This window comes from Lissotriton vulgaris, chromosome 5, assembly GCF_964263255.1.
Source record: "Lissotriton vulgaris chromosome 5, aLisVul1.2, whole genome shotgun sequence".
Classification (NCBI taxonomy): domain Eukaryota; kingdom Metazoa; phylum Chordata; class Amphibia; order Caudata; family Salamandridae; genus Lissotriton; species Lissotriton vulgaris.
Window position 1 is genome coordinate 31,864,631 of NC_141693.1, and position 13,675 is coordinate 31,878,305.

General features: G+C 42.4%; 1 protein-coding gene across 1 annotated transcript in view; it reads left to right on the plus strand.

Annotated features, from left to right (window-relative positions):
- The first annotated feature begins 1,437 nt into the window (after positions 1 to 1,437).
- The window catches only part of LOC147710048 (butyrophilin subfamily 1 member A1-like), a 743,009-nt gene continuing 730,771 nt past the window's right edge, over positions 1,438 to 13,675 (plus strand). The window contains exon 1 of the mRNA XM_086920707.1: positions 1,438 to 1,555. Coding sequence (XP_086776833.1) covers positions 1,471 to 1,555 — 85 coding nt within the window. The 5' untranslated portion in view covers positions 1,438 to 1,470. The remainder of the gene's footprint in view (positions 1,556 to 13,675) is intronic.

Below are 13,675 nucleotides of genomic sequence, written 5' to 3' on the forward strand. Positions count from 1 at the left end.
CTTGTCCCCTACGTTCCCTTCAAGTCACATCTATTTGCATGAGACCATGTATATGATCATACAGCATCATTTGTTCATCCTTGATCCTTTGTTTACGTGGATGTGGAACACAGGCAGTGGCACACAGGCCGCAAATCGCCGGGCCACACTGCAGACAGAGACAGCAGCCGAATATCATAAGCAGTATATAAATAATAATTAAAAAAAAATTACATTAAATTATTAAGTGTTTTATTTATTTTAAATGTATATGTATTAGTTTTAATTTTGTTTTAATATTTTTATTTAATATGTGTAAAATTATATGTATTTTAAAATTATTTTTACATTATTATTAATAGATTTAAAAAAACGATATTTTTGATTCCGATATTTTTGTACTACGATATTATTTTTTCGATATTTTTGTACTTACCTTTATGAAGATAGGATTCCGATATATTTGATGTCGATATTTTTGCTCCGATATTTTTGTATTTCGATATTCTGTCTGTCGATATTATGTCAGACATTCTTTATAAACTCCCTAGAGCAAGATGGTTAAAACCTGTGTGTACGGAGATGGGAGTCAGAGATTTCAGGATCGCTTTGCGTATTTTCCTATCAGACACTACATCGCTGTTTATTGTTTGCGGGATTGCAACGTTTTTGGCTAGTGCCTGGTTCACTCGGACCAGGCTGATAAGTAACATTAATAATCAGATCCCCGTACCTACATAGATGAATTTTAGATTGATTGCACCTTGTCTGTAACCACCATTTTTATTATATATAGATTTTAGCCTTTTTTAAATGATGACGGATGTAATACTTTTGCCCATTGGTTTTATATATATAAATGTTTGTACTTTTATGATATGTAATATATCGAATAAAGTATTACCACTTAGCTTGTGTAGTAAAGGCATATGCACAGTAGAGGCAGCATTTAAATGCTGTTTCCCATTGTTTGGAAATGTGTTTATAACTCTTTCTCTGAGTTTGTCACAGATATCTTTTGACCTATGTACGATGTGAATGCTCTATAACAAATGGACACAATTTTTCTAATTGTATATTCATGTGGCAGTACCTCTTCATGATAAAGTAATATACATACTTAACCGCATCTAATTCAGGTAATTCAAATTACCTGATAATGAGAGCCAATGAGTACACCTACTTTTAGACAGAGTGTTTCTTAGTATTAGTTGATAAGTGATAGCAAAATAAAATGTCTGTTATTTGTCACATGATGTAACATCTACATAATGTTAGGACTTGGTGAGCACTAGACAGACGCTGAATTACTGTATAAAGACCGTACAATCTTCTTTGTTGTATCACTGTATCTGCATGCTTCCTCAGTAATTATTTTAATACATCACCAATATTTTGTTCTATCTCTAATACAACTGTAAATCCATTTTGATATCTTCTCTATTTAGGATCATTCAGAAACACATTCATTGCCACCTCTTGAATTGAGAGATGTCCACAGGAATTAGGAAAAGATTGACAATGATAATCTACACTTTTATATTAATTATCCTTAACATCTCCCCATCACTTCCAGGTAAGACCACAGGTGGTATATAGTCTACTTGTGCATGATTTCCTTTAAATGTATCACATCAGTTCCTCCTGGATTTTCAATGGCATGACTTGTATGTAAAATAACTGTTTTTGAGCCCTGTATGCTTGGATGCAGCCTTCTGACAAGTACATTCTCTTAAAATGTTGAAGTAAGTAAAACGGCTCAAAAACACTCGCTGTGAAATCAAATCTTATATTCTGATCACACCTACATCTTGTTAAATCCCATAGTAATAGGCTCTGTGTTTGGTCTTATCCCTCCTCGGGTGGATTCACACTTCATGAGTGCTTCTTCAGGTCCTTATTTAGTAAGCTGCCAACCTGCAATCTCAGCAAGGGTTTTACCAAGCTGGCAAGTCTTGAGTGTCTTGAGTCTTGAGTGCCGGAGGCACGGGTAGCTTCAAGCAGCACACCAAGTTTGTCTACAACAAGTTGTGGTGTCAGATTTTGTGCACGTGCAGGCGCTGTACTGGTCAAATAAATCTTCATCTTGTGTGTTAATGCAGCTTTGTCTATGCTTAAACAGATACAGCCTGAGGTAGGGTGGCAGTAATAATGGAGTTTATTGTGCAGAATGGAGTTTACTGTGCTGAATGCATTGGAGGTAGGCGCTGTCGCAGGTAGGTTAGCAGCAAACAGTTAGTTGCAGCCTTTGAACAGGCCTATGCTTTCAGGCAATTGCAACCTTTGTCCTTTGTGAATTCCTCAAACAGACAGACACAATCACACAGTTGCAACAGTTGCAGCCTTTGTCTGGGTGAACACAGTCATGCAGGTATAGCCACAAATGGGACAACAAAGAGCCCAGTGCAGTGGTTTCTACAAGGAACCAAGATGAGAGATGATGACAGGGCATCAGTTTCACCCAAAGTTCATTCCCAAGTAGTCTGCTCCCCCTGAATGCCTAACAGGCTTCTAGAACAAGCTGGGACTCATTCCTCCTGGACTGTCCTTACTACAGCAGGTCCCTTTTTTCTATCAGCCGGCGGCCAGGTTCCTAGGAAAGTCAGGGCAGATCCACTGCTTCAGCAGTAGAAAGATTAGACTTCAAGTGATGTTCCTTCATCTCTGGGATATTGGCTCTGAGGAAGACACCAGCCTTAGTTGCACAGCATTCTTTTGAATACTCTGTAAGCCCTTCCTTCTTTTGTCATAAAGAACTTGGAACTGGAACAAAGTGTAGAGGGTGAGTTGGGTACCGCTTGCATACACAAAATCTGAGCAGGGGATGTGGTCCACTGTCTAAAACTGTTTAATCAGTTTTGGGTGGCTGTCATTTCAAGTGTCCTGCTCAGGCTCCAGACACAGCCCTTGTTTAGAAGGATGCTTCTAACAGTAGCTAGCACTGGAGTTGTCTCCACCCCGGCCCTCTCACACGGAAGGCACAGAGTGGTGTGTGAGTTGGTTCATCTACTGCCATCACCCCGACTGAACAAGAAATCAGGAGCAGACAGGGCAGGCTTTAGCAAGAAACTTTCTCGCCTTTCAAAACAGAATCTGCAATTCTGTCCCCCACTGCTACTAACCACCAAACAAAAGTGCCAAGGGCCTATTTACTAGCTCTTTGCTAATGAAAATGCCCCAAAATGTATAAAGATATTCCTGTATTCATCCTTTTCACTTCATTGTCTGGGTATCCTTCCTCCAGCTACAGGAATGTAGGTGATAAACGTCCACTGTCTGGGAACCCAGGCTTGGCCCGTGATCTAATATAAAATCTGGGCGGTCCCCAGAGCCCCAGGAGTCATATTTCTAACCCTTTGGTGCAAGGACTTAGTTCAATGCATCAACATTGAGATGGACAACTAGTTGGAATGCAGCTCTAGTATAAACCCGCTGAGCAATCCTGTGCAGCTAGTGTTACCATCAGTCCCTCTTGATGAGTTGCAATCCAAACAATGAGTTGTTTATGAATAACACACTAAAAGATAGCATTAAGTGCTAGGCCTGGGAGGTGAACTCTGGTCCATTCGCGGAGTTTGCAGACTTTTCTACACTCCACTCTCCGTGGAGCACGGGCACAGATAAGTATAAGTAATGCGGAGGTATAAACTTTACACGTAGTTTGCGGCTATCACTTTTTAGTATGTAGACTAAACTAACATGTCACAACATGTGTCAGCACAAGCCATATGTTGACATTATGGGCCCAATTCCAATCCCACTCGTAAAACCCTCGGTACCGCTCGTATCCGGAGGGCTCTCTGACCGACTCATGCGCCGGGGCTTCGAGCGCCTGAGTACGATGTGAGTATGCGCTGACGGACTCGGGTCGCTTGGACCCCTATTGAAGTCAATGGGAGCCTGTTGTACCTTGCATATATAGGCTGCCATTGACGAAAAAGGTATGTTGCAGAAAAGGGTGCTCCCTGTCGTGGGGACGAGTTGGTGCCACCGCACCATACATGCATGTTTAACGGGGGACCCTTGGGTCCCACCCTGTGTCCGACTAGTAAGGCTAAGGGTGAACGGGGCCCCTCTACGGCCCCCCCGAAGTCCGCTTACCAGAGGTTTTACGTGGCGGCGACATTCAAGATGCGACGGCAACAGCTCCGACACGGCGCGCTTCTCCGGGGATGCAATGCGCTTTTCTCGATGCGGTGCAATATGACAGCTACAGCGCCGACATCCACGATGCGACGGCAGCAGCAGTGACAGCGACACACTTCCTCTTCTATGCGAGATGCTTCTCTCGATGCGGTGCAATACGACAGCTACAGTGCCGACATTCAAGATGCGATAGCAGCAGCAGTGACGGCGACACGCTTCTTCCTCGTTGAGTCGCGCTTCCAGCTCCTTGCAACACGCAGTGCCTCAGAAGGCCCCAAAACAGCAGCAGGCACTTCCAAAATAACTCGGGAGCAGGGGGTTGAAGTTTGTTGTCCCTGAGACTTCAGCAGGAGGCAAACTCTTTTCCATCCCTTGGAGATCCTTCACAAGTTGAAAATAAAGCACACAAAGTTCTTTCTCCTTTCTTTGGCAGTCAGGCAACCACTGCAGGCCAATCCCCCAAGCAGCACTTTAGTTTAGGAAAAGTCTCTCCTCAGTTTCTTCAGGTTCCTCTCCTCAGCAAAGGTTTCTTCTTGTAGTCCAAAAGTGATCTAAATTCTTGGTATCATGGTCCCAATACTTATACACCAAAATCCTTTGTCCCCTAAGGGCAGAGAAGCCTTTGCCCAGTCCAAACCAGTTCTGGAGCACTCCGTTTACATGACTCCCTCTTTCCTTTCACAGTGCAGGGCAGAGACACCAGTCGCAACCTAGGAGTTGGAGCCAGCATTGTGAAAGGCAGGCACAGCCCCATTCAAGGTTCAGGTGCAACTCCTCTGACCCATCTAGATGCAGATCTCTCTATTCACCACTGGGCTGACTCATTCTGTCTCTTGGAATCCCCCAGCCCTGTCACTCAAGAACACCAGACAAGGAATACACAACCTAGCAGAGGCAGGCTTGAAAGGTTATGCAAGAAAAAAGTATTATTTTCAAACACAGAATGTTAAAACTAACTTCACTAAAATATGTATTTTATCATTCTGAGTTCAGGTCTACTAAACTCGAATTCCTACCATGTTCTCTGAGTCAGTTAGGATTATAAAAATGTAATTACCTAACGGCCCATTCTGGCCTATGGAGAACAGGTAGCCTTGCAATAGTGAAAAAGCGAAAATGGCTGTAATTCACTATTAGGACATGCCACACACACCAGGGCATGTCCTACCTTATACTTACAATGCTCCCTGCCCTGGGGCCTATTATAGGGATGTCTGATATGAAGAAAAGGGAAGATGTAGGGACTGGCAAGTGGGTGCACTTGCCCAGTCAGCATGACAGTACCAGACTACATGCAGGCTCTGCAATGGCAGACCTTAGACACACTTTTTCAGGCTGCTTCTGTGGGTGGCACAACCAGTGCTGACAGCCCATCAGCAGCATTTGGTTTACCAGCCCTGGGCACTCCTGGCGCACTGTACTAGGGCCTGACAGGTAAACAAAACCAGCCAATCATGGAACCACTGATCAATACATTAATTTACAGTAAGGAGTACTGGCACTGTGGCACTGGACAGCAGTGGCACAGTGCACAAAGCATCTAATACCAGCAAAAACACATGAGGCAACAGCAAAAATTGAAGGGAGACCCACGCCAATGGTGCCAGGTCTAACAGGTCCTAAGTGTTCATCTTTGTAAACAATAAGATTACACTGCAAGGGGACATATTGTAATGGCTGTTCCTTATAACATAAACAAAAACATGTCAGCTTACAGAGTTGTTGGCCATAATAATATCAGTATTTTTGCAGAAGCTTAGCAAGGATGTCATGGCCCCTGGTGCAAGTAAGGAAAATAGTCACTATGACTGCTGTTTGGGGTTTAAAATGCAATTATCTGGGTTCACTTGGCCCCGGTGCACTGAACCTTCTACAGCAATGGTAGCTACGCTCTTGAATTTTGCATGTACTCTAAAACCTGCACACATTCTATTAAGGATAAAGAAAAGCCTACCGCGAGCATGAAATGAAAACAGACTAAAGGAATTAGCACTGTCACAGTTTTCATGGCAATCCCCGGATTGTGTTTTGAGGTAAACTAATTTTGAGATATGTATCCTAATAAATAGCATTGAATACTATATATTAGTTCTCTAGAACAAATAATCATATAAAACATGGCTTCTAAAGGTACTCGAATAAAACCTTAAATTGCATTATGGTTACTTTTTCCCAATCAACGATGGTGTCATGTAATCACCATTTTGTCTGGGAGTTTTTGCTGCGGTAAGTGTTTCATTAGAAATTAATAAATGAAAGGCCGCCTTTATCCTTTGTTTTTGCAGCAAGTGCTGGTGAAGTATTTGGAGATAGGCACAAGAACAGATCCTGAACATACTGAGTGCCCATGGATGGTGAAATTGATTGTGCTTCAATTCCTGTCAGATCAGGTTTTTATAGCAACAATGGTGTGGATGCTAACTTGAACATTAAGACTCATCCATCACAAGGAGCATATTGCAAATTGGAAGATGCAGGGATTGGCACTAGGCCTAGTGCAACGTCAATGATCTCAGAAGTTGTTTCTCATTGTTTGATGGCATGGGGCCACCGCCAATGGTCAGTCAAGCATTGGGTCTTGCAGGATTTCTCATTGTTTGATGGCATGGGGCCACCGCCAATGGTCAGTCAAGCATTGGGTCTTGCAGGCAATGTATGGGCCAGAAGAGGGGTCTCACTTGAGGAACGTTCATTTTGAGAAAGGATAGAGAACTGTACTCCGTCAATACCGATGGCCATTCAAAGACTGATAGAAAGCCAGGGTTTCATGGCTTTCATTTCTGTTCCATTAGATAACCCAACTCCATGCTCTTGGTTGGATTGCTTTATAATAGCATGGCCAATAATGGGAAGGATTGCAGGGAATCCACCAAATAAACAGGAGAACAAAGAATAGGAAAATTAAGGAATCAGAATGAAAATAGTCCTACAACTGGTCAATGTGCCAGATGCAAAGGTTTTGTAGAAGTTCCACTATGCTAGTGTCATTTGATGAGTTGAAGATAGTGTGCACAAAGTCAGCAAAATGGGTATAAAACTGAGTCTCGAAGAGTTTTTGAACCTCTGATGCAGAACATACTGTTTGCCAAACGTTTCTGCCGCTGAGGTCAGAGGAACCACTTTTTGAATTAGAACCGCAAAAAGCTTCTTCAAGTTTTCAAAATGCATAGTATCAGTATCTATTTGTGGAGATATTTTCAAGTACCGGTAGAGGAGAGGGTTGCAAGGTTATTCAACAACATTGTACAATCTCTGATCCTGTGAATAAATATTGCTTACCTTAACATTCATTAGTTAATATTAAATAGTCACCATTGTTCATGAGCATGTGATGGGTTGGAATTGATAAAATAGGTAATGCTGAGCTGAAAATATGCAACTCAGACCTAGCTTCAAAAGGCTGCAGACTCTGTGTAAGTGATGGAGTGATTGACCCAGAGGGTTTGTTCATCCAGATGTGCCGATGACTCCAACCTGTCCTGTGTGAGGCAGGAGAAGGCAAACGGTATTGCTGGCAGATGGGGAAGGAAAGAATGAGCATTGTTCCATACACACCCAGCACTTGTATTTCTTGCACTCATGAACGTGAAAAGCTTTAGTAGGAAGGGAGGTTGCTCCATACAGGAGTCATGGGGTATGTAGACATTTGGCAACAGAAAAAGAGGGCTTCTTCCATTTCTTCTGTGCTTAACGGGGTATCAGCACCTTCTTTATTTCACCTTTGGTATGTAAATTAAGGTTAGATGTGGGGTTGAAACACAGCACTTTTGTTGATAAGCTGCCAATGTACTTCCCCAGGCTGTAGCTTCTGCAGTGCCCATTTTATCTGTGTGATTGCTCGCGACTGAGCCTGACCATGGCGTAGAAGACTTAAATCCTCTTCTAGAAGATCAACAGTGGAGTCAATATGTAACTCAGGGAATGCACTCTTTTTTGAGAGTGCTTGTATAACATTATTACATAATGTTTGTTTGTATTGCTTATTTAAATGTAATTTGTAAAACTTTCCTATAAGCTTGTCTGATTCTTTCTGCAACCTCTTTCTCTGAATATATTTACCATTCATTGTAAATTGCATAACCTGCTTCAAATATGTAACATTTACCTTTTGCTGGATGTGAAGCTGGAAGGAAATCATTAAAATCCATATTTTTACAAAGTTTGTACAAGTGCTCCTTCACAACTGATAAGGTTGGAGTGTGATAGCCATCAGCAAAGCTTACCCACACTATATGTACTAACATTCACATGTATATATGTCATAGCTGGGGTCTGGGCAATTAGCTGAAGGACTAGGAGTTTTGGGAAGAAATTGTTGCATGCATATATCAGTATCAACAGGCCATCTTGGGTCAATGTCCGCGGACTCGATTATTCTCGCCTAGGTGCCTACGCTAACCATGGGTCCCACTCTGCAACTCTGGGCAATAGCTTGCTTAATCTCTACAATGGCCCTAGCAGCGCCGGGGATGCCTGGCTTCACCTTGGGGGTGCCCTCTCACAGGGAAAGCCAGGACGGGTTCCCCAGCAGTATACAGCACCAGGACACCATTTAACGAGGTAACAGTGCGCTTTACAAGTACACTTACATTACATTACATTACATTACAAATGGCTATACTTTAAGGATGTAACTTGGCAAATAGTATGTACTATTTTGAATTGTATCATTCAATGTAGCATCTTTGTTATTTTTTCTCTACCAATTTGGAAATTGTTTTGAATTGAATTGTGGAATGAAAGATGTTTTGAATTCGCTCGTGGGCCTAAATCCTAGACAAGTGGTCTGCTGGATTGATTTAGTCAGAACAATTATTTCTTTAGGTATTATGCATTCTCTAAAAGGGGTGCCTTTATGATGAATCTGCTAAAATGTTGTTCCCCAAAGATATTTTTTCATCAATGTTTTCTTTCCAATGCCAATAACTTAGTATAGCATTATTTTTAATAAATGATCTCGAGTAGATTAGTTTGTTATTGGTAATAAGGTTCTTTAGTAATCATACTGAGTTTGTGAAAAATAAAAATCTGAAGAATCCATTTAGGCAGCACTATTAAAACATATAATTTTCTTTAAGCAATTATTGTGCCTACATAAAGGTGAAGCACTGCAGTGTTCCCACTGTGTGGAGGTATATATCTCTATTAACTGGCTCAATGTAAATAAGCGGTACAAAAGGGGGGTGGTGATGGACGGAGCATCTGAATCAATCAAACACTCACACCCAGTCAAAAGATCTGGTTTTGATCCATCACCGTTCTTTAGCCCACTCCGCCACCCCAGTTCAGACATGGCTATATGCAAATCAGTCTGACCCTGTGCCTCATGGGAACAGTCCAGCCCGAACTGCCAAGCCATGTCTTCCCTGTACCGGAAACAAGCTTCTGAGGACCGGTTTCTGGCATTCCAGCCGTCTTCGGCCAGGCTTGCTTGAATCCAGTGGCAAAGTGAGCAAGGGACTCACGTCTGAGCATACCCTGCCACAGCTTGTTTCCGGTCCAGGGAAGGCATGGCTTGGCAGTTTGGGCTGGACTGTTACCATGAGGCACAGGGTCAGACTGATTTGCATATATCCATGTCTGAACTGGGGTGGCAGAGTGGGCTAAAGAACGGTGATGGATTAAACCCAGATCTTTTGACTGGGTGTGAGTGTTTGATTGATTCAGATGCTCCGTCCATCACCACCCCCTTTTGTACCGCTTTTGGCCGCCATAAGTGTGGCAGGGTATGCTCAGACGTGAGTCCCTTGCTCACTTTGCCACTGGATTCAAGCATGCCGGGCTGAAGACGGCTGGAATGCCAGAAACCGGTCCTCGGAAGCTTGTTTACGGTCCAGGGAAGGCATGGCTTGGCAGTTCGGGCTGGACTGTTCCCATGAGGCACAGGGTCAGACTGATTTGCAAATAGCCATGTCTGAACTGCGGTGGCAGAGTGGGCTAAAGAACGGTGATGGATTAAACCCAGATCTTTTGACTGGGTGTGAGTGTTTGATTGATTCAGATGCTCCATCCATCACCACCCCCTTTTGTACCGCTCCATGTAAATAAGGATGCCAAAACAGTGGAATATTTATCAGCATTTAGAGATGAATCCTCATTGTAGGGTTGTGTTTGTGCCTATAGATCTAACGTCATACTTTTATAATGTCTCAGCCATCTGTAAAGGAACAAGGTATTTACATATCGTCCATTGAAAGCTTTAAAACATAAGGGATCCGCCACAGTTCAGTGGGTCCATTATTTGGTAAGGAACCATTTCCCAAACTATGCCGTCCACAAAGGTATAAGCAGTGATATTCATAGCATGATGATCGTCTTGAGCTCTGTGAGAAGAAGAATGTGGCTGCTGTGCTCGAACCGCAGGTAATGCACACATTTAGCAGAAATGCAATGTTTGTTTAACAAAAGCAAGAGTGCAGTCAGCTGCTGAGTCACATTAGAAGGTAAAAGTAGCAATCCAGAAGTATGACCATTGTGGTATTAGATACCTGTCACTAAACTAATATTAATAAGCAGTAGGTGAGGTTGAGTGACTGTGGAGTATGTGGCAAATCAGTTATTTCAAAATCAGAGCCATTTTCAGAAAGTGATATTTCTTCCGATGCCATAATTTCAGTTGATGTTGACTCAGTCAGAGGTTCATAGTAAACCATAGTAGTAGTGGAATCTGTTGGCATTGTCAAAATTGCTCCAACAGGTTCCTCTGTGAAATCTGGCACTTTGTGTGTAGCTGGAGACAGACACAGCAGGATGAAGGGTCCCCAGATTGGGAGATAATTTATCAGCATTGCTGTACTCTTCACAGGGTAGATCCTTCAGAGTAGGGAAAGGTTGTGAGGCTCTATTCTGAAGGAGTCTTGGTGTCAGAGGTGGGCTGCTGAGCAGAATCAGCCTCATAAAGCTTTTTAACATGGACAATGGGGACTTCTCTTACAGTTTGTGTGCCTTATACCCAGAAACTGGGATAGGTAGTATTTAGGATGCCCAAGATACTTGTTTATCTGAGATGTGTTCTTGAATTAGATCACCTACTTTGGGAATCCACTCATCAGCACCTTTCTGTTCAGAAGACCTCAAATTAGACAGTCAAATGTTGGTCTAGGTCGAACTTTTGTTCTTCCGCCACTGTTCCAGGATTACCTAGGTTAGGTATATGTACTGATACTCTGAACAGCATCTCGTATGGAATGGATCCACCTAATAATACTGTAGGCAAAATATGTAATGCTCATTGGACCTCACTCAGATTACTTAGCCAACTTAGTCTTACACTGACACCCTACTGGTCAAGGCTTGTTTAATGGTAATGTTGGAACACTTTAGTAACTCGTTGCTCTTTATGTGTAAGGAATTCAAATAATACAGACATACTCCCAGAGACAACAGCATCCCTGAATGCCTTTATGGCAAACTCAGGATCATTATCTGAATGAAAGGTATGATCTGCGTGTGTTTTTCCGCCATGAAAGGGACGGTGGAAAGTGGGAAACAACCTTTACAACACAGTCATTACATCACACTACATTTACAATGCAGTCATAACATCGCAACATTCTTTACAACGAATGTCACTACAACACAACCATTACATTGCATGTCACTACAACGCATGACACTACAATGCATGTCACTACAACGCAGGCATTACACCGCATGTCATTACAACGCACACCATTATAACACCTAGTACCCCTACACTATCCAACAATTACCCTACTGTTGCACCCAATGGAGTTAGAATAGTCATTTTTACCCCTACACTATCCAACACTTACCTTAAATGCAATGTAATGGTGTGCGCTGTAACGTTATGCGTTGTAAAGGTATAATGCGATGTAATGCAATGCATTGTAAATGTAGTTTTAAAACATTCATTGTAATGGCATGCGATCTAAATGTATGCATTGTAAAGGATGTTGCTATGTAAAAACTGTGTTGTAAAGGCATGCATTGTAAATGTATGTGTTGTAATGTCATACATTTGTGGAAAGTGGTTTTGGGGTCCCTAGCCGGGTCCCTGTCCCCCGTGGCCATCCGCTATGGGTCCAGGGGTACACCTGTGGCGGCCCCTTAAACATCCATGCATCATGTTGCAGCCACTGTATGGTGCCTGCCACACGGTGCATGGATGTTTCAAAAGTGTATTTTCCCTATTGCAGCTTGTGCTGTGGGCCGCCTACCCAAATCATAGTAGCTGGTCTGCTGACTCCTTGTCGGGGGGTCTCATTTCTGCTATGATGCCGATCAGGCACTCGTCTGACTGGTATCGTACTGAGGTCCATAGTATTTAGCTTTTGTAGGTAGATAGGTCCACCAGTATCTCTGATGGTGTATTGCTATGGTAGCACTCATGCCAACATGGGCAGCCAGTAACCCATTGTGAGCTGTTTTAATTACACCTAATCTAACATGCTCCTTTGGTATTATTATTTCTACAAGTCCAGGCAGTGATGCCTTTGGAGTGTTATCTGAACAGAGAGTGGAGTAGTACCTACAAGGACAGTAGTCTGGAGGCTTTTCATCCTTAGCAGTTGCTTGTAAATGTCTGTGTTGTGCTTTGTTTGAAATCTGCTTACCTCTGCTATTTTAAAAGTATGAGCCACTGCCCTTGTGGCTAAATCTCTTTAGCAAGACTTCCCTCACATTTAATAGCCAATAGTATGTTGATCAGTGGCGGCTGTTGGAATTTGAAAGTGGTGAGGTGTATGCAGAGCGAATCAACGTATGCGAGTGAGCGCAGCGAGCGATCCCGACGGCAATGAAGTGGGTTCGGGGGGTTCTCCCTCGTAAAGAAATGTGCATCTTTTTGGTGCGATTTTCAGCACTATTTCTGTGATAAATGGACTAAAAATTCTGTTCTTCTAGGAATTCATGAAAGAAAACTCATACATTATTTCATAAAATTTCTGGGTTGCCAAGCAAGTCTGACTTCTGAAGGGTGCTAGGTTGCTAAGCAAGACTGCTCTACTCTTTCCAATAGAAAACACTAGTTAGCGATTTGAAGAAGTTCAGTGGACAAACCTGGGGTCTAGAGAGAATCCCTCTCCTGAGAAAGAAATTTAAAAACGATTGGTAAATGGTGCATTTGAAAGCAAATGAATGCAGCGATAAAGCAAGGCTTATTAAGCAGTGGGAATGTATAGTGTTGAAATATTAAACACATTAAAAACTGCCCTGTCTCTTTATGCATTAATTTGTTCAACAGTTACTGCTATTCCTGTTTCCAATAATTGTTGCATTCATCTGTCAGTTTTTACTGGTGCGTTCTAAAAAAAGGATTTCGATAATTGTGCCTTACAATCCAGATATAGTCCTTTATAGTGACCTAATGATTTCGAGAGAGACCAGATTGGTAACTTGAAGGTTTTTGAAGAAACAGGTTTATTAAGTTTGAAACGATTATCCAGCTGTCTGGACTCCCATGTTTGCGACTATTTCTCTCAGATTTCATGAAACATCTTAATCCTATTTCAAGCAAACATGTCTTCTAGATAGATGAATCCTGCTGTACAACAGTTATGCTAGTTATAGAGTTGCTGCATTGTATTCT